Source organism: Lagenorhynchus albirostris, chromosome 17, assembly GCF_949774975.1.
Source record: "Lagenorhynchus albirostris chromosome 17, mLagAlb1.1, whole genome shotgun sequence".
Classification (NCBI taxonomy): domain Eukaryota; kingdom Metazoa; phylum Chordata; class Mammalia; order Artiodactyla; family Delphinidae; genus Lagenorhynchus; species Lagenorhynchus albirostris.
The window spans coordinates 63706555-63733020 of NC_083111.1; the positions used below are offsets into that span (position 1 = coordinate 63706555).

The 26466-nt window shown below is 37.2% G+C and overlaps 1 protein-coding gene across 4 annotated transcripts in view; it reads left to right on the top strand.

The window, feature by feature from the left end:
- COL14A1 (collagen type XIV alpha 1 chain) overlaps positions 1-26466 on the top strand; it is a 243885-nt gene that overhangs the window by 73108 nt on the left and 144311 nt on the right. For all 4 annotated transcript variants that reach the window (XM_060128280.1, XM_060128282.1, XM_060128279.1 and 1 more), the window contains exons 10-14: positions 10482-10633; positions 12153-12282; positions 13741-13886; positions 16556-16685; positions 19947-20086. In XM_060128280.1, the coding sequence (XP_059984263.1) occupies positions 10482-10633; positions 12153-12282; positions 13741-13886; positions 16556-16685; positions 19947-20086 (698 nt within the window). The remainder of the gene's footprint in view (positions 1-10481; positions 10634-12152; positions 12283-13740; positions 13887-16555; positions 16686-19946; positions 20087-26466) is intronic.

Consider the following 26466-nt stretch of genomic DNA (forward strand, 5'->3'; position numbering starts at 1 on the left):
CTTTCATCAGTGTCTTATAGTTTACACATACAGGTCTTTTGTCTCCTTAGGTAGGTTTATTCCTCAGTATTCTATTCTTTTTGTTGCAGTGGTAAATGGGAGTGTTTCCTTAATTTCTCTTTCAGATTTTTCATCATTAGATGTAGGAATGCAAGATATTTCTGTGCATTAATTTTGTATCCTGCTACTTTACCAAATTCATTGGTTAGCTCTAGTAGTTTTCTGGTGGCATCTTTAGGATTCTCTATGTACAGTATCACGTCATCTGCAAACAGTGAGTTTTACTTCTTCATTTTCAATTTGTATTCCTTTTATTTCTTTTTTTTCTCTGATTGCTTTGGTTAAAACTTCCAAAACTATGTTGAATAATAGTGGTGAGAGTGTGCAACCTTTTCTTGCTCCTGATCTTAGTGTAAATGGTTTCAGTTTTTCACCATTGAGAACGATGTTGGCTGTGGGTTTGTCATATATGGCCGTTATTATGTTGAGGTAAGATCCTCTCTGCCTACTTTCTGGAGAGTTTTTATCATAAATCGGTGTTGAATTTTGTCTAAAGCTTTTTCTGCATCTATTGAGATTATCATATGGTTTTTATCCTTCAGTTTGTTTATATGGTATATCACGTTGATTGATTTGCGTATATTGAAGAATCCTTGCATTCCTGGGGTACACCCCACTTAATCGTGGTGTGATCCTTTTAATGTGCTGTTGGGTTCTGTTTGCTAGTATTTTGTTGAGGATTTTTGCATCTGTGTTCATCAGTGATATTGGCCTGTAGTTTTCCTTTTTTTTGTCTCATCTTTGTCTGCTTTCGGTGTCAGGGTGATGGTGGCCTTGTAGAATGAGTTTGGGAGTGTTCCTCCCTCTGCTATATTTTGGAAGAGTTTGAGTAGGATAGGTGTTAGCTCTTCTCTAAATGTTTTATAGAATTCGCCTGTGAAGCCATCTGGTCCTGGGCTTTTGTTTGTTGGAAGAATTTTAACCACAGTCTCAATTGCAGTGCTTGTGATTGGTCTGTTTATATTTGCTATTTCTTCCTTTTTCAGTCTCGTCAGGTTGTGCTTTCCTAAGAATTTGCCCATTTCTCCCAGGTTGTCCATATTATTGGCATATAGTTGCTTGTAGTAATCTCTCATGGTCCTTTGTATTTCTGCAGTGTCAGTTGTTACTTCTCCTTTTTCATTTCTAATTCTATTGATTTGAGTCTTCTCCCTTTTTTCTTTCTTTCTTTTTTTTTTTTGCGGTATGCGGGCCTCTCACTGTTGTGGCCTCTCCCGTTGCGGAGCACAGGCTCTGGACGCGCAGGATCAGTGGCCATGGCTCACGGGCCCAGCCACTCCGCGGCATGTGGGATCTTCCCGGACCGGGGCACGAACCCGTGTCCCCTGCATCGGCAGGCGGACTCTCCACCACTGCGCCACCAGGGAAGCCCTCCCTTTTTTCTTGATGAATCTAGCTATGGTTTATCAATTTTGTTTATCTTCTCAAAGAACCAGCTTTTAGTTTTATTGATCTTTGCTATCATTTCCTTTTTTGTTTTTCCTTTATTTCTCATCTGATCTTTATGATTTCTTTCCTTCTAACTTTGAGGGTTTTTGTTCTTCTATCTATAATTGCTTTAGGTATAAGGTTAGGTTGTTTATTTGAGATGTTTCTTGTTTCTTGAGGTAGGATTGTGTTGCTATAAACTTCCCTCTTAGAACCGCTTTTGCTGCATGCCTTAGGTTTTGGGTAGTCCTGTTTTCATTATCATTTGTCTCTAGGTATTTTTTGATTTATTCTTTGATTTCGTCAGTGGTCTCTTGGTTATTCAGTAGTATATTATTTAGCCTGCATGTGTTTGTATTTTTTACAGATTTTTTCCCTGTAATTGATATCTAATCTCATAGCGCTGTGGTCAGAAAAGATACTTGATACGATTTCAGTTTTCTTAAATTTACCAAGGCTTGATTTGTGGCCCAAGATATGATCTATCCTGGAGAATGTTCCATGAGCACTTGAGAAGAAATTGTATTCTGTTGTTTTTGAGTGGAATAACCTTTAAATATCAATTAAGTCCATCTTGTTTAATGTATCATTTAAAGCTTGTGTTTCCTTATTTATTTTCATTTTGGGTGAGCTGTCCATTGGTGAAAGTGGGTGTTAATGTCCCCTACTATGATTGTGTTCTGTTAGTCTCCCCTTTTATGGCTGTTAACATTTGCCTTGTGTATTGAGGTGCTCCTATGTTGGGTGCATATATATTTACAATTGTTTTATCTTCTTCTTGGATTGATCCCTTGATCATTATTTAGTGTCCTTCTTTGTCTCTTGTAATAGTTTTTATTTTAAAGTCTATTTTGTCTGATATGAGAATTGCTACTCCAGCTTTCTTTTGATTTCTATTTGCATGGAATATCTTTTTCCATCCCCTCACTTTCAGTCTGTATGTGTCCCTAGTTCTGAACTGGGTCTCTTGTAGACAGCATATATATAGGTCTTGTTTTTGTATCCATTCAGCCAGTCTATGTCTTTTGGTTGGAGCATTTAATCCATTTACATTTAAGGTAGTTATTGATATGTATGTCCCTAGTAACATTTTCTTAATTGTTTTGGGTTTGTTATTGTAGGTCTTTTCCCTTTCTTTTGATTCCTGCCTAGAGAAGTTTCTTTAGCATTTGTTTTAAAGCTGGTTTGGTGTTCTGAAATATCTTAGCTTTTGCTTCTGTGTAAAGGTTTTAATTTCTCCGTCTAATCTGAAAGAAATTCTTGCTGTGTAGTGTAATCTTGGTTGTAGCCTTTTCCCTTTCATCATTTTAAATATTTCCTGCCACTCCCTTCTGGCTTGCAGAGCTTCTGATGAACGATCAGCTGTTAACCTTATGGGGATTCCCTTGTATGTTAATTGCTGCTTTTCCCTTGCTGCTTTTAAGATTTATTCTTTGTGTTTAAATTTTGATAGTTTGATTAATATGTGTCTTGTCGTGTTTCTCCTTGGATTTATTGACTGTTTCCCATGTTAGGGAAGTTTTCAACTATAATCTCTTCAAATATTTTCTCAGTCCCTTTTTTTTTCTCTTCTTCTGCTGGGATCCCTATATTTCAAATGTTGGTGCATTTAATATTTTCCCAGAGGTCTCTGAGATTGTTCTCAATTCTTTTCATTCTTTTTTCTTTATTCTTCTCTGCCTTAGGTATTTCTACTCTTTTGTCTTCCAGATCACTTATCCCTTCTTCTGCTATTGCTTCCTTCTAGAAAGTTTTTAGGTTCATTTATTGTGTTGTTCATCACTCTCTGTTTGTTCTTTAGTTCTTCTAGTCCTTGTTATATGTTTCTTGTATTTTCTCCATTCTATTTTCAAGATTTTGGATCATCTTTACTATCATTACTCAGAATTCTTTTTCAGGTACACTGCCTATTACCTTTTCATTTGTTTGATCTGGTGGGTTTTTACCTTGCTCCTTCATCTGCTGTGTATTTGTCTGTCTTCTCATTTTGCTTAACTTACCATTTTTGGGGTCTCTGTTTTGCAAGTGGCAGGTTCGTATTTCCTGTTGTTTTTGGTGTCTGCTCCCAGTGGTAAGGTTGTTTCAGTGGGTTGTGTAGACTTCCTGGTGGAGGGGACTGGTTCTTGTGTTCTGGTGGATGAGGCTGGATCTTGTCTTTCTGATGGGCAGGACCTCTTCCGGTTGTGTGTTTTAGGGTGTCTGTGAATTTATTATTATTTTAAGCAGCCTCTCTGCTAATGGGTTGTGTTGTGTTCCTGTATTGCTAGTTGTTTGGTATAGGGTGTCCAGAACTGTTGCTTGCTGGTCATTGAATGGAGCTAGGTGTTAGCGTTGATATGGAGATCTCTGGGAGAGCTTTCACCGTTTAATATTATGAGGGGCTGGGAAGTCTCTGCTGGACCAATGTCCTGAACTCAGCCCTCCCACCTCAGAGGCTCCGGTCTGACACCTGGCCAAAGCACCAAGACCCTGTCAGCCACACAGCTCAGAGGAAAAGGGAGAAAAAGAAAGATAGAAAAAAATAAAATAATGTTATTAAAATAGAAAAACTTTATTAAAAATAAAAAATAATTTTAAAAAAGAGAGAACGAATGAAGAGAGCAACCAAACCAAAAAACAAATCCACCAATGATAACAAGTGCTAAAGAGTATACTGAAAAAACAGAAAAAAGGACAGTCAGAACCCTGGGACAAATGGCAAAAGCAAAGCTATACAGAGAAAATCACAGAAAGAAGCATACACATACACACTCACAAAAGGAGAAAAAGGAAAATGAAATATATATATATATATATATATAACAAAATTAAAAAGGAAGAGAGCAACTAAATCATTAAACAAATCTACCATTGATAATAAGCTGTAAATACTAAACTAAGATAAACATAAAACCAGAAACAAATTAGATGCAGAGAGCAAACCCCAAGTCTACAGTTGCTCCCAAAGTCCACCGCCTCAATTTTCGGATGAATCATTTTCTATTCAGGTATTCCACAGATACATGGTACATCAAGTTGATTGTGGAGATTTTATCCACTGCTCCTGAGGCTGCTGGGGGAAATTTCCCTTTCTCTTCTTTGTTCGCGCAGCTCCTGGGGTTGAGCTTTGGATTTGCCCCGCCTCTGTGTGTAGGTCGCCTGAGAGCGTCTTATACCTTTTGGGAAATCTGAGGTCTTCTGCCAGCATTCAGTGGGTGTTCTGTAGGAGTTGTTCCATGTGTAGATGTAGTTTTGATGTATTTGTGGGGAGGAAGATGATCTCCACGTCTTACTCCTCCACCATCTTGAAGCCGCCCCCCACCTTGCCCATTTTCTAACTGGACTTTTTTGGGGGTTGTTTTTTGTGTTAGTTTTTAACTGTTGAGCTTTGAGAATTCTTTATATTTTAGGTAATAATCCTTTGTTGGATATGTGGTTTGTAAATATTTTCTCTCAATCTATTGCTTATCTTTTTATCTGTTTAACAAGGTCTTTTGCAGAACAAAAGTTTTAAATTTTGATGAAGTCCAGTTTATCTGTTTTCCATTTTATGATTAGTGCTTTTCATGTCAAGTCTAAGAACTCTTTACCTGGTGTTAGATTCCCAAAGATTTTCCTTTTTATTTTTTTCCCAAAAGTTTTATATTTTACATTTAAATCTATGATGTGAGTTAATTTTTTGTAAAGGATTTGAAGTTTAGTTTAAGATTCCAGCACTACTTGCTTAAAAGGCTGTATTTCTGCCATTGAAATTACCTTGCAACTTTGTTGAGTATCAGTTGGAGACATTTGTGTGTGTTTATATCTTGGTTCTCTTTTCTTTTCCATTTGGTCTATGTGTCTAACCCCCTTCCAATGTCATACAGTCTTGATTTACTGTAGCTATATAGTAAGTCTTAAGATTGGATAGACTGAGGTCTCCTGTTTGATTATTCTTTTTCAAAATTGTTTTTGCTATTATACTTCCTTATCATCCATGTAAGTGTTAGAATAACATTTATATATTTATATAATACTTATATAATATTTTATATTTAATTTATATAATAATCTAATATAAATATTAGAATAATTTTTATTCTACAAAAAGGCTTATTGGAATTTTGATAGGAATTGCATTAAATCAATTTTCAATTATCAACTTAGGAATAATTGACATCTTTAATCTGTTGATTCTTCTAATCCATGAACATGGCAAATCCCTCCATTTGTTTAGATATTCTTTGAGTTCTCCATCAGCATTTTGTAATTTTTAGGATGCAAGTTCTGTATAGGTTTTGTTCTACTTACATTTAGTATTTAATTTTATTTTGAGAAATTTTAGTTGTGTTTTTAATTTTGGTGTTCACATTTTCATTGCTAGTATATACAGATATAATTATATTTTTGTATATTTACCTTGTATCTGCTGACCCTATTATTTGAAATAATTAATTATTTATAGGAGTTTTTCTTTAGATTTTTTGAGATTTTCTATGTAGAAAGTCATATTATTTGCAAATAGTGATAGTTTTATTTCTTTCCTTTTGATTTCTGTGGTTTTTATTTCCTTTTGTTGCCTTATTTCACTGGCTAAAACTTCTAATATTGTGTTAAATGTGATGAGAATGAGTATTGTTGCCTTATTCGCCATCTTAGAGGGAAAGCGTCTGCTTTTCAAGTGATTGGTCCATTTCCTAGAACTTGTAGAATTCATGTGTGTAGAGTGGTTTATAGTATTCCCTTATTCTTTTGATGTCTGCAGGGTCCATAGTGATAGCTCCTGTTTCCTCCAAGATATTGGTAATTTTTGTCTTCTCTTTTTAAATTTTTCTTTCAGGCTTGCTAGATGTTCGCATTTTTTTCAAAGAACTGGTTCTTGGTTTCATAGAACTTCTTTATTTTTCTTCTTTTTTTTATTTCATTGATTTCTGCTCTTTCATTTTCTTCACTTTGCTTGTTTTGGGTTTATTTTGCTTTCACTTTCCTAGATTCTTTAGATGGACTCTTAGATTATTGATTTGAGATGCTTTCTCTTTTATAATGTAATTACTTAAATGCTTTAAATTTCCTTCTCAGCACTGCTTTAGCAATGTCCCTAAATTTTGATATGTTGTATTTTCATTTAATTCAATTTAAAATATTTTTTAGTCTTGACATGTCCTCTCTGACCCATTGATTATTTAGAAGTGTGTTATTCATAGTTTCCAAGTGCTTGGGCTTTTTTATGTTATCTTTCTGTTATTGGTGTCTAATTTTGTTTCATTGTCATCAGAGAACACACTCTGTATGATTTCCATTGTTTTAAATTTTCTGAGGTTTGTTTTTTGGCCCAGGATATGGTTTATCTTGGTATATGCTCTGTAGGTGCTTGGAATGGATGTGTATTCTGCTGTTGTCACATGCAATGTTCTATAAGTTTTGACTAGATCCTGTTGGTTGATGGTCTTGTTGAGTTTTATATCCTTGTTGATTGTTTTGTTTTGTTGTCTTATCAATAGTTGAGAGAGAGATGTTAAATATCCATCTAAAATTGTGGATTTGTCTGTTTTTTCTTTCAGTTCTATCAGTTTTTACTTTATATGTTTTGCAGCTCTTTTTTTGGTGCATATACATTTAGAATGCTAGGATTTCTGGGTTGATTAACGATTTATCATTATGTAATGTCTTTCTCTGTCTCAGGTAATTTTCTTTGTTCTGAAGTCTACTTTATCTTATATTAATACAGCCATTTCTACTCCCTTTTGATTAATGTTTACATAATATAATTTTTAAAATCTATTTACTTTCAACCTTCCTATATCATATTTGAAGTGGGTTTCATGTAGATAGCATATAGTTGATCACATTTTTAAATCCACTCTGATAATTTCTTCCTTTTAATTGGTATGCTTAGGCCATTTTTATTTAATATAATTATTGATATGTTTGAGGTTAAACCTGCTTTTTAATTTTTATTTATTTATTTTTTCAGTTTGTTCTCTCTGATTTTCACATCTCTGTTTTCTTTATCTTTTTTTCCCATGGGTTACTTAAACATTTTTAGAACTACATTTTGATTCATTTATGATGTGTTTGATGGAATCTCTTTGTTTATCTCTTTTAGTGGTTGCTCTAGTTATTATATTATATAAACATGACTTATCCCAGTCTGCTGATGTTGATATTATTTTACCAGGTTGAGTGAAGTGATGAAACCTTACCTCCCTCAAGTCCCTTTACCATATCTGTGTGTAATACAATTGTCTTAAATATGTCCTCTCCAAAAATGTTGAACCACATCAGAAACTGTTATAATTCTTCAACCACAAAACATAATTTAGGAAACTTGAGAGGAGAAGTAAACTGTATTATATTTACCCATACTTTTGTGCTTTCTCTCATTCTTTCTTCCTTTCTGCAGTCCCAGAAGTCCTTCTTTTTGTTATTCTGTTTAAAGAACCTCCTTTAGTCCTTCTTTTGGGATAGGTCCATTGGTGAAAAATTCTTATTTAATTTTACTTTATCTGAGACTGATTTGATTTTCCCTTCATTCCTAAAAGATATTTTTTGTTAGATAGAGTTTTGGTTGACAGCTTTTTTCTTTGAATATTTGGAAAATGTTATGCCACTTTCTTCTGGGCTCCATGGTTTCTGATGAGAAATCTGCTGTCATTAAAAAAGGTCCCCCTAAAAATAAGGTGGGTGTCATTTCTTTCCCATTCCTTTTACGTTTTTTTCTTTGAGTTTAGTTTTAGAAAGTCTGACTGCGGTATATTTTGGGGTGAGTTTCTATTGGCCTATCTATTTGGGGTACACTCATTTTCTTGAATCTATAGTTTGCACCTTTTGTCAAATTTGAGAATTTTTCAGGCCTTATTTCTTCAAGTACTGACTTACCACCAGATCTACTGTGATACCATCCCAGAGGGAAAGGGGAATGGTGCCTCAGTACTACCAGGTGGGGATGGAAGTCCCAGCTCTTCATGTGGTTTCCCCATATATCACAGATGGAAGTGAGGTGGAAGGATTTGTTACTACTTGTTAGGGATGATTGTCTCTTTTCCATATTTGGCATTTTCTCCTACCACCCTGGTTGCAGATAGGATGAGGGTAAATGTTGGGGCACTCTGTTACAGTCAGGAAAGGTAGACGTCTTGACTCCCCACTTGACCTTTGCTGGTATGAGTGGGGATGGGGCCACAGTTGGGGTTTTTTTTCCTGTGGCTTTTGTTTAGACTAGAGCAGTATTGCCTAAACGTTTTCTGTCTTGGCAGGCTGCTCCTTTCCTGGCCCTTTGGCTAGAGAGAGCAGGCTTCAGTGGATTATTTTTGTCTGTATTTGTTTGTGTTTCTAGGTGGCTGGATTCTTTAGCTCTATGTCTAGGATACATGAGGCAAAAGGAAACTCAGGGAACTCACCACTGTACCGTTCCCTGGGTCCAACAGACCCTTGCCCATCTACCTTCTTCCCTTTACTTTTCAGGGTCTTATGCTTGTCTTATACATAATTTCCAGAAATTTTGGTTGTACTTGAGTGGAAGAGTAGGGAAAAGCACATCTGCTCTGTCTTCCTGGATGCTCAGCCATCATGGAATTTTTAACCCTTGCTCCTCATGATATCATTGGTCTACAGGTTACACCTGGTTAATAGGGATGTGATCTGAGAAGAAGGTAATATCCAGATCTTGCTTTAAGAGTTTGGTTTTATTTGCTGCCTTAACTGTACCCAGGGTGTGGAATGATTCTATTTGGCTACATGTCCTTCTCTCTTCCATCATTCCTCTTTCCCTAGACTAGAACTCTTGGGACTAGGTTGGGCAGCCAAGTAGTAGCTTCCTGAATAAATTTCTCTGAGGTGCTTGATGAGATGACTTTAGAGCCCATTTTTACTCACAAAAAATTCTACATGTGGTTGCTGATAAAACATGTAATAAAGTACCTGGTCATAGTTATCGTTCCATAACTATGTTTTTTTCCCCCATTGTTATGACTACTAAAGTCCCTTTAAGTAAATGCCCCTGGCAGATAATAAATCCTAAAGTTCAGGGACTTTAAACTTTACATGTCCCAAATCTTTTACAGACTCATTGTTTTAACATGTATATAACACACACAAAGTGCTAACATGATGTTTAGCTTATAGTGGACATTCAGTATATATTAGTTGCTTTTTCTTCTCTTTTTACTTTTAAATACTGGCCATTTGTTGAAGTCTTCAGTATAGAGGCGGTACCCTCTGTTGCATAAAAACACAGGCTCTTGTGTCAAGAAGCTTGGGAATCAATCTCATCTCTGATACTCACTAATAGTGTGACTTGGGCAAGTTATTTCACATCATTCTGACATGGTTTTCTCACCTACAACATGGGAACAATAATAGCAACTATTGAGAATTAAATGAGGTAATACTTCTAAAGAGCTCAGAAGAGTACCTTTAGATACAAACTCAATGTTGTGTTTTTGTTTTTGTTTTTTTACAATTCTACAGCAAGAAAGTTCCTTAGAGTCAAGGGCTGTGTCTTATTTAAGGTTGTATCCTCAGAACCTAGCATAGTGATTGGTACCTCATAGACAAATGTTTCAATAAACAAATGTTGTCCAGGCATACCTTGTTTTGTTGTGCTTCGCTTTATTGCGCTTTGCAGATATTGTGTTTTTTACAGCCTGAACGTTTGTGACAACCCTGTGCCGAGCAAGTCTATTGGTGCCATTTTTTTCAAAAGCATTATTTTTAAATTAAGGTATGTATATTGGGTTTTTTTAGACATAATGCAATTGCACACTTAATAGACTACAGTATAAGGTAAACATAACTTTTATATGTATTGGGAAACCAAAAAAATTGTGTGACTTGCTTTATTGCAGAGGTCTGGAACTGAACCCACAATATCTCTGAGGTATGCCTGTAATGAATTACTGAATTAATTTATCTAGAGATGAAAATCTTAGAGGCAGCATAAAATCAACAATCATTTCTGACTAGTGGAGTTTCCTAGGTTCATAGGAAATAACTATGGGAAAGAGGCTCATTTGATGTGTTTCTTTAAAATTTAGCCTCAGCCCTTGCCACCACTGGGCCACCTACAGAACTGATTACTTCTGAAGTCACTGCCAGGAGCTTTATGGTAAACTGGACTCATGCCCCAGGAAAAGTGGAAAAATACAGAGTCGTGTATTATCCTGCCAGGGGTGGAAAACCAGAAGAGGTAATGAGGAGACAGTATTTTCTAACCATTATTTTCATTCTCTCAATTCTTGTACGGTAGTGAAGACAAGACAGAAATGTGTATATAAGGAGATTATCTGTCACAAGCATTTAAAATTATTTGACTGAAATACGTTTCCATGTGTCTATGTTGTTCTTCTCTCTCTCTAGGTTATGGTATTTACATCCTCTCCTCTTACCTCCATCAAGGAACCTTCAGAACTGGTCATGTGTCCATTTCTAACACAACTTATTTTGACTTTACTTTTTTGTGATTTTAAAAATTAATGAGTTCTAAGGCAAAAGGAATCAGTCGTTAATTATCTGGCCAGAATCCCCTTTTGCTACCGATATTTTCTTTCTACTTTGTGAGTGGTCTGAACTTTCTGCCTTAAGGAAGTCTGTGTGTTCCAAATAATGTGGGCATATAGTCCTCCAGGGTTTGGGATTTCCTGGATGTTTGCGGAGATTCGTGCAAAAGAGAAGCCATAATAAAGCACCTGTGGCTGGCCTTTCTCATGGGTTGGCCGTCACAGGAGAGAACATCTATTGCCAGATGATTGGATGGTTCCCATTTCATGTCTGATACAGGGACTATGTTAAAATGTGATGAAATCTCCCTTTTTTTGTTTTTAATTATTAATTAATTAAGGCTGCGCTGGGTCTTCGTTGCTGCGCACGGGCTTTCTCTAGCTGCATTGAGTTGGGGCTACTCTTCGTTGCGGTGCACGGGCTTCTCATTGCGGTGGCTTCTCTTGTTGCGGAGCACAGGCTCTAGGTGCGTGGGCTTCAGTAGTTGTGGTGCGTGGGCTTGGTAGCTGTGGCTTGCGGGCTCTAGAGCGTAGGCTCAGTAGTTGTGGCACACAGGCTTAGTCGCTCTGCGGCACGTGGGATCTTCCTGGACCAGGGATAAAACCTGTGACCCCTGCATTGGCAGGTGGATTCTTAACCACCGCGCCACCAGGGAAGTCCCTCCCTCTCTTCTTTTGAAGTGCTAACACCTTATGTTGTTCTAACCTCTGACTGACCTCAGCATGTTTCACAGTTTTCTTCTGCATTATGGCAGGATTTATGTTTTTTGGTTTTTGTTTTTTTTTCAGTGTTTGAGTAGATTCTAGAGGTTTAAGTCATCTGGACTTAAAAAAAAAATCAGAGTGCTTCCAATTGCTCTATCTTTTTCGTTACTAATAAACCTTTTAAATGCTTCCTTAAGGCTCCATGGAAAAATATCACATGTCAACTGTTACTAAGTGGATGTGATTAGGATAACCATTAGCTTGGGAATGACACAGTTTCCATTAGATGTGAATTAGTAAGGGACTTTTGGACATACTCCTAAAAGGTGGGTCACTTCATGTGAGAATTCAAGGGGAATTGACTGCCACAGTGGGAAAGAGGATGTGGTGCAAATAAGAAAATATTTAATGAAAGGTTCTTGCTAGAGATATTTTTGCTTTTGAATTTCCAGTCTGCATGTGAGATATTCCATTTTCTCATTCCTCAAACTGTTCTTTCAACAGGTGGTGGTGGATGGAAGCATATCTTCCACAGTATTGAAAAACTTGATGTCTTTAACCGAATATCAGATAGCAGTCTTTGCAATATACGCTCACACTGCTAGTGAAGGCCTTCGGGGAACTGAAACCACACGTGTGTATTGAATTGTACCCACTTCTGATTCTGTATGACATTGCTCAGGTGGCTTAGTTGCGCTGTACGTAGTACTGGTCCATGCTATATTTGCAGTTTGCAGGTGCCATATATTGGGAGGGATATTATAAAACTCTGGTATGTTTAGGAGAGAGAAATCTCTCTAAGCGATGAAGGGTGCAAAATACAGTTATTCATTTAATAAACAAATATTTAGTGAATTCTTATTATAAACTAAGCAGTGGGCTTGAATTTGTCATTAGAAGTAGAGAAGGAGCTCTGTAGCTGTCCTGCCTAGTAGAATATTAGGGAAAGTGCATTACATCTGTTTTCTTTATGAGTATCACTGTAATTAAAACTTATGAATACTAGTCAGTCATTCCTTAACTCAGCAAGATCATGATCACACACATATATACATGCACACATGTTCAGAGAATCCTGGGAAGAGATAATCTTAAGAAACTTGATCACCCCCTCATTTAGTTATTTCAAACATTAATTGAGTTCCTATTACATGGCAGATAGTATATAAAGTTGATCTAAAAACTCTGCCTCTGATAGACCAATAACAAGGTGCCAGGCTTTATGATAATTATACTCCCCGACAACACGTTATTGGATTTATCCCTGAAAGCAATTTGTAAGGCAGCTGTTAATACTCCTGCTTTGCAGAAATATTTTTAGCAACAATCCCTGCCCTTAAGGAAGTTTTAGACTAGCAAAGGAGAAAATGCAACCCAAGGATATACAAACAAATTAGTGCAGTGAAGTACTACGGGCACGCCAATAGAAGTATGATAGGGAATTGCACCTGTAAGCAAAGTCCTGAACTTGGCATTGTGGTTGGAAGTGCAAGCAGGACCTGGAATTATATTTGAAAACAACATTTCATTGTTTTTATTGACATTGTTTAAGCCAGGAGCTTGCAATTTACTCTTAATCCCTTTTTCCCTACCTCTCCAATATGGCAAATCCTATTTCTTGATTATTTTATTGTTCTCAAACCCTATTGTTACCGACAGTCATGTCTCCTCACTGTCTCTGATTGAATGTGTTGATGAGTATCTAGTTATTCATGTATTTGTTCATCCAGCCCCCCATTCTGTCATCTATTAAGTGACCCAACAACTATTTTTAATGGCTGCTGCAGGTCAGACACTATGCTTGGTAATGGGTATAAAACAGTGGTCAGAAGAGTCTCCTACTCCTACTCCCAGACAGCTGTGCCCATCACTGTAATGAGATATAAGAAGCTAAAAGGTGTCATTCCTGCTCTTAAACATTCATTATGTTTACCTTCCCCAAAGGGGCTTATATGGCCATGTGAACAGATTCAAGGACAAAAATTACCTGAAAAATATGTTTAGTTTTAGACCCTAACGTATAGATAGATACCTTGAAATAAGCAAGCACACTGATAAATGACTGACCATTAAAAAAAAACTCCTCTTGCAGTTTCTTTACCTATAGTTTCTGACCTTGAACTGTACGATGTGACTGAGAACAGTCTGAGGGCGAGATGGAACCCAGTGGCTGGAGCGTCAGGGTACCTGATCCTTTACGCTCCTCTCACGGAAGGCCTGGCTGGGGATGAAAAAGAGGTAATGCATGCTGCCTACCAAAGTCCTAGAATTTTTGACTTCCTTAACATAGTTTGGTTTGTTTTTACTACAAAAATGTATAAAATTTATAAAAGTCACATTAGCAAAAGAAAAAAATCACTTGTAATTCCACCACCTAGAGGTAGCCATTGTTATCATTTAGTTAAGAGTCTTTTCCAGTGCATTTTAAACACAACCAATGGGAATGGTTTTGTAGTTTTCCTTGCAGTTTTCCTTTTGCTTACTGTGAATATCTTTCCATACCATTAAATAATATTTTATATAGTCATTTAAACAACTTTATAATATTCCATTGTTGGTTTGTACCAGGTCATGTTTAATTAATCTCATGCTATTGGACATTTGGATAATTTGCTATATAGGGGAATTCCCTGGCAGTCCAGTGGTTAGGACTCACACTTTCACTGCCAGGGCCCGGTCGGGGAACTAAGGTCCTGCAAGCCGCACAGGGGCTCGGCCAAAAAAAAGAGATAATTTGCTATATAGATATACTTTTGGGACCATTCTTAACATAGAACTTTGCATGGTTATCTGATTATTTCCTTAGGATAAATTCCTAGAAGTGAAGTTTCTTTTTCAAAGAGTATGCAAATTATTAAGGCTTATACTAGGTATTACCACCTTACTCTAGAGAAATTTTATATAAGTTATATTGCTCTATGCAGATCACAAATGACTGTGATGACCCTATGTACACTGACTTTGAAAAATTTGTTTTACTAAGTTGAGAGGTAGATAAATGTATCTCATGGATGTGGATATTTTTGCATTTTTTTCCACTTTAAATGACGAATCTTTGACTTTCGAATCATTTATTTTAGTCCTTTTTAATTTATAGTTAACAATTATTACAATATGGATATTCAAGGAATAAAGCAGAGATGTCTATGACCGTTGGGAGTGTTGACCAGGCAGGTGGAGGGGTTATGAGAGGGAGTATAGCACTTCGACCCTTTAACATTATCTAAAACCTGCCTCTTTTGACAAGAATCTTTAGGGCCAATAATATGGTGATTCTAGTGTCAAGAACAGAATATTGGTGGCATGTGTTCTTTTATTACCAAGGCTTAGACAGTTTTTGCCCACTTGGATTTAATGTCGATCTGAATTATTTTGGTGGAAGGGAAACTTTAAAATGATGCTAAAAAGACACTAAGCTTCACCAGGAAAGAGAAAAATAAAAAAGACAGGAATACCAGTTCCCACCCAATAGATGAGCAAAGTTTTTAAAGTCTGATAATACTACATATTAGTGAGCATGTGGGGAGACAGAAACATTCGTGTAAACTGGTGTGTCAATTGGTACAGCTGCCTTGGAGAATAATTGGAAATATTTCATCAAGTTAAAGATATATACAAATTTTTAGGTATATATCGTTGAGAAACATCCTTCAAGGACTTTTCATTGCAGGCACTTGGTCAGAACAAAATATTGCAGACAACTGCCATGTTCATCAAGAGAATGGAAAATAATGGCGTATTTATACAAGAGAATCTCATAAGGGAGTTAAATAATATGAGCTCTGTCCCTGTGTTTCAACATGGCTAAATCTTGAAACCTAATATTGCCAGGGAGAAAACTGTAAAAATGTGACACTGAATGGTCCATTTATGCACATTGTTAAACATACTGAACCATATATTGCTTATAGATATATTTGTATGTATGCAGAAGTAAAAAAAAATGTATCAATGAGACACACTTCAACATTAGGGTAGAGGTGGTGAGGAAGAGTTTGTTTTATTTGACTGTATAGTGCTTTTTAAAATAAGATCTGATGTGCATATAACAAAACGTTGATATTTATTAAATTTGGGCAGTGGGTGCATCAGGGAATATTACGTTGTTTTCTCTACCTTTATATTATATACACTGAGATATTTCAAAATTAAATATTTGAATTTGACCATACCACTGACAGTTGTATGACAGGCAACAGTCTATGAAGATATTTTTCCTCTTTCCAAAACAAAAATAAAACCATTCCTGTCACACAGGTGTCACACAGTTGCCACACACTGATAATGTTGTCTAGTTTGACTGACCCCCAGGGTCAGAAAAATCATCCCCAAATCAAGAAGCAAATTGCCGATTTGGGCATCAAGGTGGGTTGATCTCTTTGGACTCCTGGAAGGGACTTGCAATCCAAGTGGACAAGCCCCTCTGTTGAATGGGGCCACACTGGTCTGGCTCCATAGGCTTTGCAGCAAAAACTGGGCATCCAGTCAGAGGACTGGTGAGAATTAGCTAAGGGGTGAAAGATGCCCACTTGGCATCCCACTCTCAGCATGCCGCCTGGAGCTTACTCTCTTTGTGGAGAACATTTCTGATTCATCTCCACCCATGCTCTTCTGGGGACCAAATATTTGACACTTACTCTGGCTGCGGCTGCCACTGGTCCAGATGTAAAGAGTTATCCTAAAAGAGCACTCATGGTACATTCAGTTTTATATGGTTTCATAGCTCCTGGTTCTAATATAAAATAACATGACACAATGAAAAAAATTATGGCTTGAAACCTGTTTGATGAAGGGTTTGTGAGGAGGCAGAGTCTTATTACGTAAAGTCTCACCTGTATTCAGCTGCGCTCTGATCAGCATGAATAATACACATTGGCAAATGATCTGATAATGTGTGTTCTTTTCAGATGAAAATTGGAGAGACCCACACGGATATTGAGCTGAGTGCGTTGTTGCCCAATACGGAATACACAGTCACAGTTTATGCTATGTTTGGAGAAGAGGCCAGCGACCCTGTTACAGGACAAGAAACAACACGTGAGTGGTTCAGTCACTCAGATGAAATGCTGTAATAAAAGCCCAAACAAATATGGGGATTCTGAATTAGAAATACTGGTTTAGGTTGAAACCTCGTAAGAGCTAATTGTAACGTAAGAAAATGTCTAATTTATTTAGGGGAAGGAAGTGTATTTCTTCTCGTCTTGTTGTTATTAAGTCACGTGGATTCTAGAACTGAACTGTGGCATCCTCTAGATGATGCCACCAGTGTCCTTGTCTAAATCCAAATGCTAGAGCAGAATATGGGGGGAAAATATGGGCTTTGGAATCAGAACAGCCGAGATGTGAATCCCAACTAAAATCATATTTTGGGTGGGTGAAAATGGGCAAGTGATGAAGCATTATTGAGCCTGTGAAAGGAGGAACAATAACCTTATAGCGTGTGGTTGATAGAAGATTAAATACAGTAATACAAATGAAAGTTATTAACACACAGTTACTCAATATTTTTTTTCACTCCCACTCATACCAAAATTCACACTTTTTCTGAAAATCTTTGATGTCCTCCTGATCTCAGACTATTATTATTATAATTAGTTTTTAAAAATTGAGTAAAAATTGTATTGGCAAGTCTAATTTGGGTAAATGTAGGGAGTTCATGATATTTTTAAGAATTGTAGTTATCTATTTGAAAATGTGATATAGAGAAAATGCTACCCTGCCAAACTAACAATGTTTTGTCACCTACGATTAAAAATAGGGTTCTATTCATTGTGTTTTGAATAAGAAAGGGCAAGGAGATGGGGTCTCTCACATCACTCTGAGCCTGGAAGGAGGTGAATAGCACGATTTCTACTGTGCTTTTGTCTTGAAGATTCTACTTGAGAAACATACAAAGAAATTTAATGATAAGGAAATTTTCTCCCACATCCATTCTCTGTTAGTCGAGGCTATGTTGTCTTGCTCTTCAGAGGAAGACCGGTGTAATTAAAACAACAAACCACAAAACTGGGAGAGCCCAAGAAAGAAGGAGAAAAGAAATAAGTCAGGAAGCATCTAATATATCACTTAAGTCAATTTTGGGACTCTGTAGATTTGGAGGGAAAACTTTTCCCAACCACCCATCTCTCTGTTTCACTCAGAATACTCATTTGTTTATTCAGGTTTCCCCCACCCTTTAAAAGTAGTGTTCCCATGAAACCTTTCGCAAGCCAAATGACATAAAGCAAAGAGGCAATTAATTTTAGGACACATCTTGCTAACGGATACACAAAATGAATCGAGATAAAGCACAGATGCTCACAGACAGAGTTCAAAGCTGTGGTGGCTTGATGCTGAGATGCTGAGTGTAGTTTCCAGGGGAAGGAGCTAGGCGGGGCCGCTCTTGCTGCCTGGGGTGCACGCTGTCTCCATAATGGTTTGCTGCAAAGCAAAGCTGAATGCTATTTTTGCTTTTGCCTTTTTTTATAAAAGCAAAAATCCTCTTTAGATTTCTTTCAGTCAGTGAAACCTTGAGTTAGGTACTAATGTTGGTCCTTTGCAAGAGCAAAGTGGCCTAAATTGAACTTTCAAAAAGCAGATACTTGTAGTTTTAAAAAGTGTCCGTGACTCTTTCCCATTAGTAGTTGATTTTTTTAAAAGTCCTAAAAATGATATCCTGGCTACCTGTTCCTGAGACTGACACTTTTATGCACTGAGGAAACTAGACATTGTTCCACTATACTGCCAAGAGTAACTGAACTCCAGAAAAATTTAGAGCTAAGTGTGCACAGCACTTAAAGTAATTACATTGCTTTTCTCTCTCCTACACTTTCTAGCCCTTTAAGTGTAGAGAGTCACCAAGGTTCTTTATTACCATATAATCGGTACATATTGAATTAATGAAAGGGTTGGGGTGAGGAAACATCATGCTTATGGCTACAGCTTACAATTGTCATGATTTATCTCCTAGGTTGTTATTCTGCTGGTTCTATCGGCACAGGCTCTCAAATCAATTGATCAATTGCCTGGGTTAAATTCAAACTGCTCTTCTGCTTCTACTAACTGTGACCTTGGCCAAGTTACCTCAGTTTCATGATCTGTATAATGGGGCTAATTGTAACTCTATCCTTGCTGTCTAAAGTAAGGGTTTAATGAGATAACGTGTTACATCTCAGGCTCATAGAAAGCCTGCAGTCAATCTTAACAATTGTAAACCTGTAAAAGCTCACGAAGCCGTCAAAGATTATTGACAAATTTTGTCTGTTGACTCAGAAAGGGGTCCTTCAAGAAGTGCAAAAAGCTTTGGAACTGGTAGTCAGGAATCTGCAGAAATATTAACACCTCTTTAAATACTTTTAAAGCCACAGCAAAGTGTTTATTTTTATCTAGTCTCCCAAAGCCAGCGGGATGTATCCAGGGCAAGACTCCTACTCGTTGATTCAAGAAATATTTATTGAGAACTTGCGATACTGGGGATAAAGAGGGGAACAAAATTAAACCAAATTCTGCAGTCCCCTGAGATTATAGTATATTCGAAGAGAAAGACAAGAGACCAATAAATGTGCAATAAAAAAAAAAAAAAGAATCCGGGAAGGGAGTTAGGTAGTATTGAGGTGGAAGGATTATTTTACATAAGGTGATCATGGAAAGCTTCACTGAGAAGGGGACACATGTTCAGAAACCTGAATCTTGGATGACTCCAAGGTTTTTGGCCTGAGCAATGGGAGGCATGGAGTTTTCATTTGTTTAGAGAAAGAGACTGAGAGAGAAGACTGGGAGAGGTGGCAGGAGTCAGTGGTTCGGCTTTGGACATGTTAAGGTGGAAATGCCTAATAGATACTCATGTGGAGATGGCAGATGGGAAACCATTTCACGTATGGGAAACTGTGGATCGGAGGAGTAGAGTGACTTTGCCAGGATCCGATGATAGTTGAATGCAATAGCTAAGATCTAATTTCAGGTGTCCTGGTTTTTGATCCATTAGTTTATTTTATTTGTATCAGCCTATAATAATAGCTTTGACTAGAAAAGAAAGGCACAGAAGATTTACCTAAACCTCATTTATTTCTAAGAATGTGTAATTGTTTGCTGCTATTCATTCTCTACAAGGAAAACTTTTTTTCTTTGTTGATGTGTTAATGTTCTTTGTTATCAGTTATTATCTGGGTGAAATTTTTCATATGTAAGTAGTTCAGAAGTCAGAGGTGCTGTGTTTTGGGAGTCTTTTTTACATGTATGTTATTTAAAATTGCATTTACTGCAAAGTGCCCTTTATTGCACTGAACTCCAGAAAAATTTTATTTTTCGTTTACTGCAAAGTGCCCTTAAGTCCACCCAGAAACCTGAGAATCTCCAGTGTTGGCTCTAACAGTGCTCGGTTAGCCTGGGACCCAACTTCAAGAAAGATCAGTGGTTATCGGATTGTGTATAACAACGCCGATGGGACTGAAATCAATGAGGTAAGCTGTGGAACAGGATGTGCGTTTTTCCGGTGGTTGGGTCTTAGTTTTTTATGGCTATGTAACCGATCATCCCAAAACACAGTGGCTCAAAGCAGTACTAATTATTTATTTTCTCTTGCTGTTTCTGTGGGTCAGGAATTGGAGTTGGGTGTGTAGTTCTGGCTTGGGATCACTCTTGAGACTGTAGCCAGGTAGTGGCTGGAGCTGATGTCATCACAGCAGCTTCCATGTTCATGTCTGGTACCTGGTCTGGAAAGACTAGACCAGCTGGGAGTTGGAGCGGTGCTACCAGGGAAGCCCTGTATCTCTAAGTAGATTCTTCACGTGATCCCTTCAGCATGACAGCTTTCGGGGAGCTGGACTTTTTACCTGCTGGCTTAGGAGTCCCCAGACATGTATCCAGAGAGACAGAGAGAGTGCTGGGTGAAAGCTGTGTCACCTTTTGTTACCTAGCATCAAAAGTCACAGAAATATCACCTCCACCACACTCCATAGGTAGGAGACGCCACAAGTCCCTGCATGGATTTAAGATGGGGAGGAGAACAGTGCCAACCTATGGTGGGAGGCAAGTGGGATGAGAGATAGATATTGACACAGCCATCTTTGGAAAATACAGTCTGCCCCAGCGAATAGGGATAAGGAAGTATGTATCTTGACACAAGTAGTAAACTAGAAATATCAGTGTTTTTCCGGTTATCCCTCTGCTTTTTAGTAAACCGGCATCTGAAAGACCCTAGTTCAATGAGCTTACATTGAAAACTGAATCATTCAGGTTTTGTGTAGGAAGATACTTTCAAATAATAGAACTTATTGAAACCCATGAAGATACAGTATTTTGCACTTAGTGACGAATACTCTTCAGAAATTCTCTCCTTGGAAATATATTTTAGCAGGCTAGATAGCAAAGTTATTTTTATTTTTTTTTCCTTATCTTGGTCCAAGAAGCTAAGACAACAAGGGAAATAGGTTGGATTACATGATTTCTATTTTCTGACCAAATAAAGCACATATTTTCATATGCAGAGACAAACTTTTTCCTACAAGTAAATCCAAGCAATATCTTGCGGAATGTGCCGTCATACGGGACACTAGGCAATGAATGGACCATAACTGCACATTTGCTAACAGCACAGAAATACTGTTCAGCATCTTTCATTAAATCGTCAAAAATCCTGAGGGCAAATAATTCTGACAAAGCTGGAATCTTTAGACTAGCTGCTTTGCTTTTGAAGATGAGATCCTGGAGTAGAAAAAGAAGGAAGTCTAAAGCACCGAGCTATTGGTGTCTCTTTGTTATCACCAAGAAATAAACTACTTTCCCAAGGGTTGCAAATTCAGCTGTGTAGGAAGGTTATTCAGATAATGTAAATGAGTGCAGAAATTGTCACACCTGCAAAGAAATACAGTCTCACCTGTTTTTCTTGAAATATGAAGCTACCTTAGGTTATATTTCATATTCCCATTTTGGGGACGTGCATGTAGAAGAAATTCTCTACTGAAAGACAACAATAAATGACAAGGGACAATGGGTTACATTGACACGGATGCTGGGTGTGGTGGGGACTACCCTGCCGGGGAGTTTGTACATGTTCATCCAAGAAGCAGCCGGTGTCAGCTTCTGAAGACGGTTGCTGCACAGAAATCTAGCCGGGGGCTGCCAGGTCTTGTTCCCCTTGACTATGTGACCAAGGATTTTTATTTCTGTGTGAAACTTGCCAATTTTAAAATGTTGACTCATTGAACAATTAAAATATCAGGGCTTCCCTGGTGGCGCAGTGGTTGAGAGTCCGCCTGCTGATGCAGGGTACATGGGTTCGTGCCCCGGTCCGGGAAGATCCCACATGCCGCGGAGCGGCTCGGCCCATGAGCCATGGCCGCTGAGTCTGCGCGTCCGGAGCCTGTGCTCCGCAACGGGAGAGGCCACAACAGTGAGAGGCCCGCGTACCGCAAAAAAAAATAATAAATAATAACATAACAACTGTATTCACTAGCATATTTTTTCACTGCAAAATATTCTTATTTGGTGATAATTTTTCTTGAAATAAAAATAATTTATCATATATAAGTAAATATGAGTTATATAAATATATTTATATTTTTTATTGAGGTGTAATTGACATATAACATTATATTAGTTTCAGGTATACAGCATGATGATTTAATATTTGTATTCATTGTGACATTTCATAATAGGTCTAGTTAACATCCAGTTAAAAAAAATTATAGCTGTTCTGGCCTCTCATGGCATTTTACGTTATTTGCCTTTATAAATAATGACTCCAGACTAATAATATATTTGTTAAGAAATACATGTGCTTTTTTGCAGTGTTTTTCAATCTTGGGAGTGCCTTTGGCATTTGCTATTTCTAATTTATATTGTGCTGGGAAATTAGAAAGCTATGTTTGATAAAACTGAATTTAAAATATGAGTAAATAGACCATGAATAAAAGTCTGAGAACATTTTATTTGAGTAAAATGCATAAACAATGTGTAGATTTTGTAACATTTCCATTTTGACTGCTGTGTGTGTTCTTAATTCTTAATTGTTAACCATGCAGTTGAAACTAAAGGTTGCTGGATAAGTGTCTTATGTAAATCAAATATTACTTTACCTAGTTTTGGAATATATGATTTTAAGGGTGAATATTCCTACCATATTTTGCTTTACTTCTATTAATTTAAGCTTTTATTTAAAGATAATGCTACAATTGGATTTTTAGGAAATTCCCAAAATATTCTGGAATGAATTTCAAAATATCCCAACTAAAATCTACTTACTACATAACATGTAATTGATTGTAAAAGCTTGTTTTCAACTCAATTCCTATTTCTCTGCTTCACTTCCTCCCATCTTCCCTCCTTCACTTCCTCTTCCTCCTCTGTGTCTTTTCTGCATGACCCCTCTCCCTAACTTTTGGAGACCAGAAAAAAATAAAACAGAGCACTTAAACAAATGCTGCTGCTACTGATTATGGTGATGGTGATGATTATGATGATGATGGTGGTGATGATGATGGTGGTAATGATGATAGTGATGATTATGGTGATGATGGTGATGGTGATGAGGTGGTGGTGATGATGGTGATGATGATGATGATGGTGGTGATGGTGATGATGGTGATGGTGGTGGTGATGATGATGATGATGGTGGTGATGGTGATGATGGTGATGGTGATAATGATGATGGTGATGATGGTGATGGTGATGATTATGGTGATGATTATGGTGATGATGATGATGGTGGTGATGGTGATGGTGGTGATGGTGATGATGGTGATGGTGGTGGTGATGATGATGATGGTGATGATGATGATGGTGATGGTGGTGATGGTGATGATGATGGTGGTGATAATGATGATGGTGATGATGGTGATGACGATGATGATTATGGTGATGATTATGGTGATGATGGTGATGATGATGATGGTGATGATGGTGATGGTGATGGTGAGATGATGATGGTGGTGATAATGATGATGGAGGTGATGATGATGGTGATGATGATGGCAGCTAACACACATTGAGTGCTAATCCTGAGACAGCCTCTGAGGTTTTTACAGAGAGCACCTTGTGCAAATTTTATAGAAAAAAATGTTGCCAAAGCCTGACCTGTCAAACTGCAGAAAGAAGTCATCTCAGATAGCATGTACTGTGAAAAGATTTGGGGAAATGTGCAAACATGATGGAGAACTAAAGTGCTGCCATTTGAGTTTTAGAAATGAAAGGCCATAGTTTTTAGACTCTGAGAGACAAGTCCAGTCCCCTACAGCAGTGACTCAACAACAGAGCCCAGAGCAGAGCCCAAGTCCCTCATTCCTCATCAAGGATTCTCTTCATCCATCCTAGAATAGGCTGAAGTGAAGTTTTTGCTAGATAGTCTGAAAAATTTTTCTCAAAAATCGTTGCATAACAATGAATCATAGTCATTTGTTACCATTTTCCCAAATTCTTCTCTTACATCTTAAAAGTACTACCAATAAAATGAGTTCCAGAACTTAATCTAAAACATAACAAGTAAAAATAAATGATACCTAGAAGTTTTCATTTGATGAAATAAAATGATCTATAATTAATGCATAAAATATGGTCTGTTCAGCATCAAATAAAATGTTTTTAATAAACTAGATCTTTTCAACAGATTATATATATGTTGAAAAATATATAAATATATTCAATATATAATGTTCAAAATACATATTTATATGTGTGTATATATATGTGTATATATATATATATATATATAAATATACACTTATATATAAGTATACCAAGGCCTAACTATTCATTCCAGTTAATAGTTTTATGTCTCCAGGAAAGTTGGTTAAGGTCTTTGTGCCTCGGGTTCCTTATTTGTAAAACAGTCATTATAAATACCTAGTGTTTGACGGGGGATAGGAGGCTAAATAAAACAATGAATGTAAGGTCCTTGGCACATTATAAGTGCTCAGTAAATCTTAGCCATTACGATTCAAAACAACAGAAAGCAATAGGAAATATAGTTTAGAAGACCATCTTGAACTCATATTTTAAGTATTTGTCTTCTCTGTGAGTTTAAATAATGGAGCCATACTGTAAATAGTATTTACAAACAGAGAATTTAGAGCGTGAAACCCTTGTGTTTAAGTTTTAGGAACTAGCTGGCTTTCCCTTGGGCAAGTTCCTTAACTTTTCAGAGTCTCATTTTTCCCATCTTCCACTTAGGGGTAATAACGAGCTACCTTACAATGTTGTGGTAAGGATGTAAGTACAACTAATGCATGTAAAGCATGAGATAATACCCAGACCAGAGTAAACATTAAATGCTAAGAATTACCCATAATATTATCAGGCCTAGATTCAGAAGAAGATAATACATATTTTCAATTAACTATTGGCTATGTAACCAACACCCGGCCTTAAAATAACAACCCATGATTATGTAACTTGGGCAGGCTCAGCAGGGTCAGCTTGTCTCTGCTCTATGTGGTTTCAGCTAAGGTGACTCTTACATTCATCTGGGAACTTGACTGGGCTGGAACTTCCAAGATGACTTCAATCCATGTCTGGGGTGGCTGAAAAGGCTGGGGTTGGCTGGTGCTCTCTAGCAGAGTGACTCAGAATTCCAGAAACGTGAAAAGGGAAACTCCTTCTCCCAGGGCTGGCAATCTTTTTTTTGACTTGAGGTCAATTCCTTCAAGATGTCTATGGTTTCTGGATTAACTTTTTGCTCAGATGAGCCCCCTCCCTTTTTTTTTAATCTCTTGTAAAATGGATCTTTGGTGCTTCCATCTCAGTTTTCATTTATGTATTCTATTCACTATAATTCAACATACAGTAGCAAAGAAGCTAAACAAGGTCCTGACCTCAAGGGGCTTACACTCTATGCAGGAAATAATAAACATCTTCTACTAGGAAATAAAATGATTTCAGGCTGGGATGGGTGCTAGGGAGAAAACAAACAAAGGCAATGTTAGAGAATCACCCTACTGAGATACGTAGAAAAATGAACACCCCCATGAGGAGGTGAAATATAAGTACAGTCCTGACAGACGGTGAAGCCCTAATTTTGAAAAGAGCCAAGGAAATAGCGTCTCAGACAGAATGAATTGCATGTGCAAACTCCCTGAGGTGGGAAAGACATGGAAAGAAAGTTGGTGTGTCTGACCAGGGATTTCTCTTTTTATGTGAAACTTACCAATTAAAAAATGTTGACTCTGGGAGGGAGATGCAAAAGGGAGGAGATATGGGAACATATGTATATGTATAGCTGATTCACTTTGTTATAAAGCAGAAACTGACACACCATTGTAAAGCAATTATACTCCAATAAAGATGTTAAAAAAAAAAAGTTGACTCATTGAAGAACCAAACTAACAGCAACTGTGCTCACCTTCTCCTGCATGGTTCTCATCTATGTAACTCCTACAGAAGTTATAGTGCATGTCTGGCTACTCCTAGCAAATCCGGCTATAAACATTACACTTATTTGTATTAGCGTTGCAAATTTTGTGTACTTCACTTTCTATATCTTTAATGAATGGAAATAATATTGCTTGTAACTATGTCATGAGAATTAACTGATAGGTATTCTGTTTAAGGTTGTAAGATTAGAAATGTGAATATCTAAATGGTTTTATAATTTAGTATCTCTTTTGCAGTACTTACAGCTCTGCTGCCAGCCAAGTGAACTGCAGACAATAAAATGGCTTCTATTTCCTATATTTATTTATTTTTTAAACATCTTTATTGGAGTATAATTGCTTTACAATGGTGTGTTAGTTTCTGCTTTATAACAAAGTGAATCAGTTATATATATACATATGTTCCCATATCTCTTCCCTCTTGCATCTCCCTCCCTCCCACCCTCCCAATCCCACCCCTCCAGGCGGTCACAAAG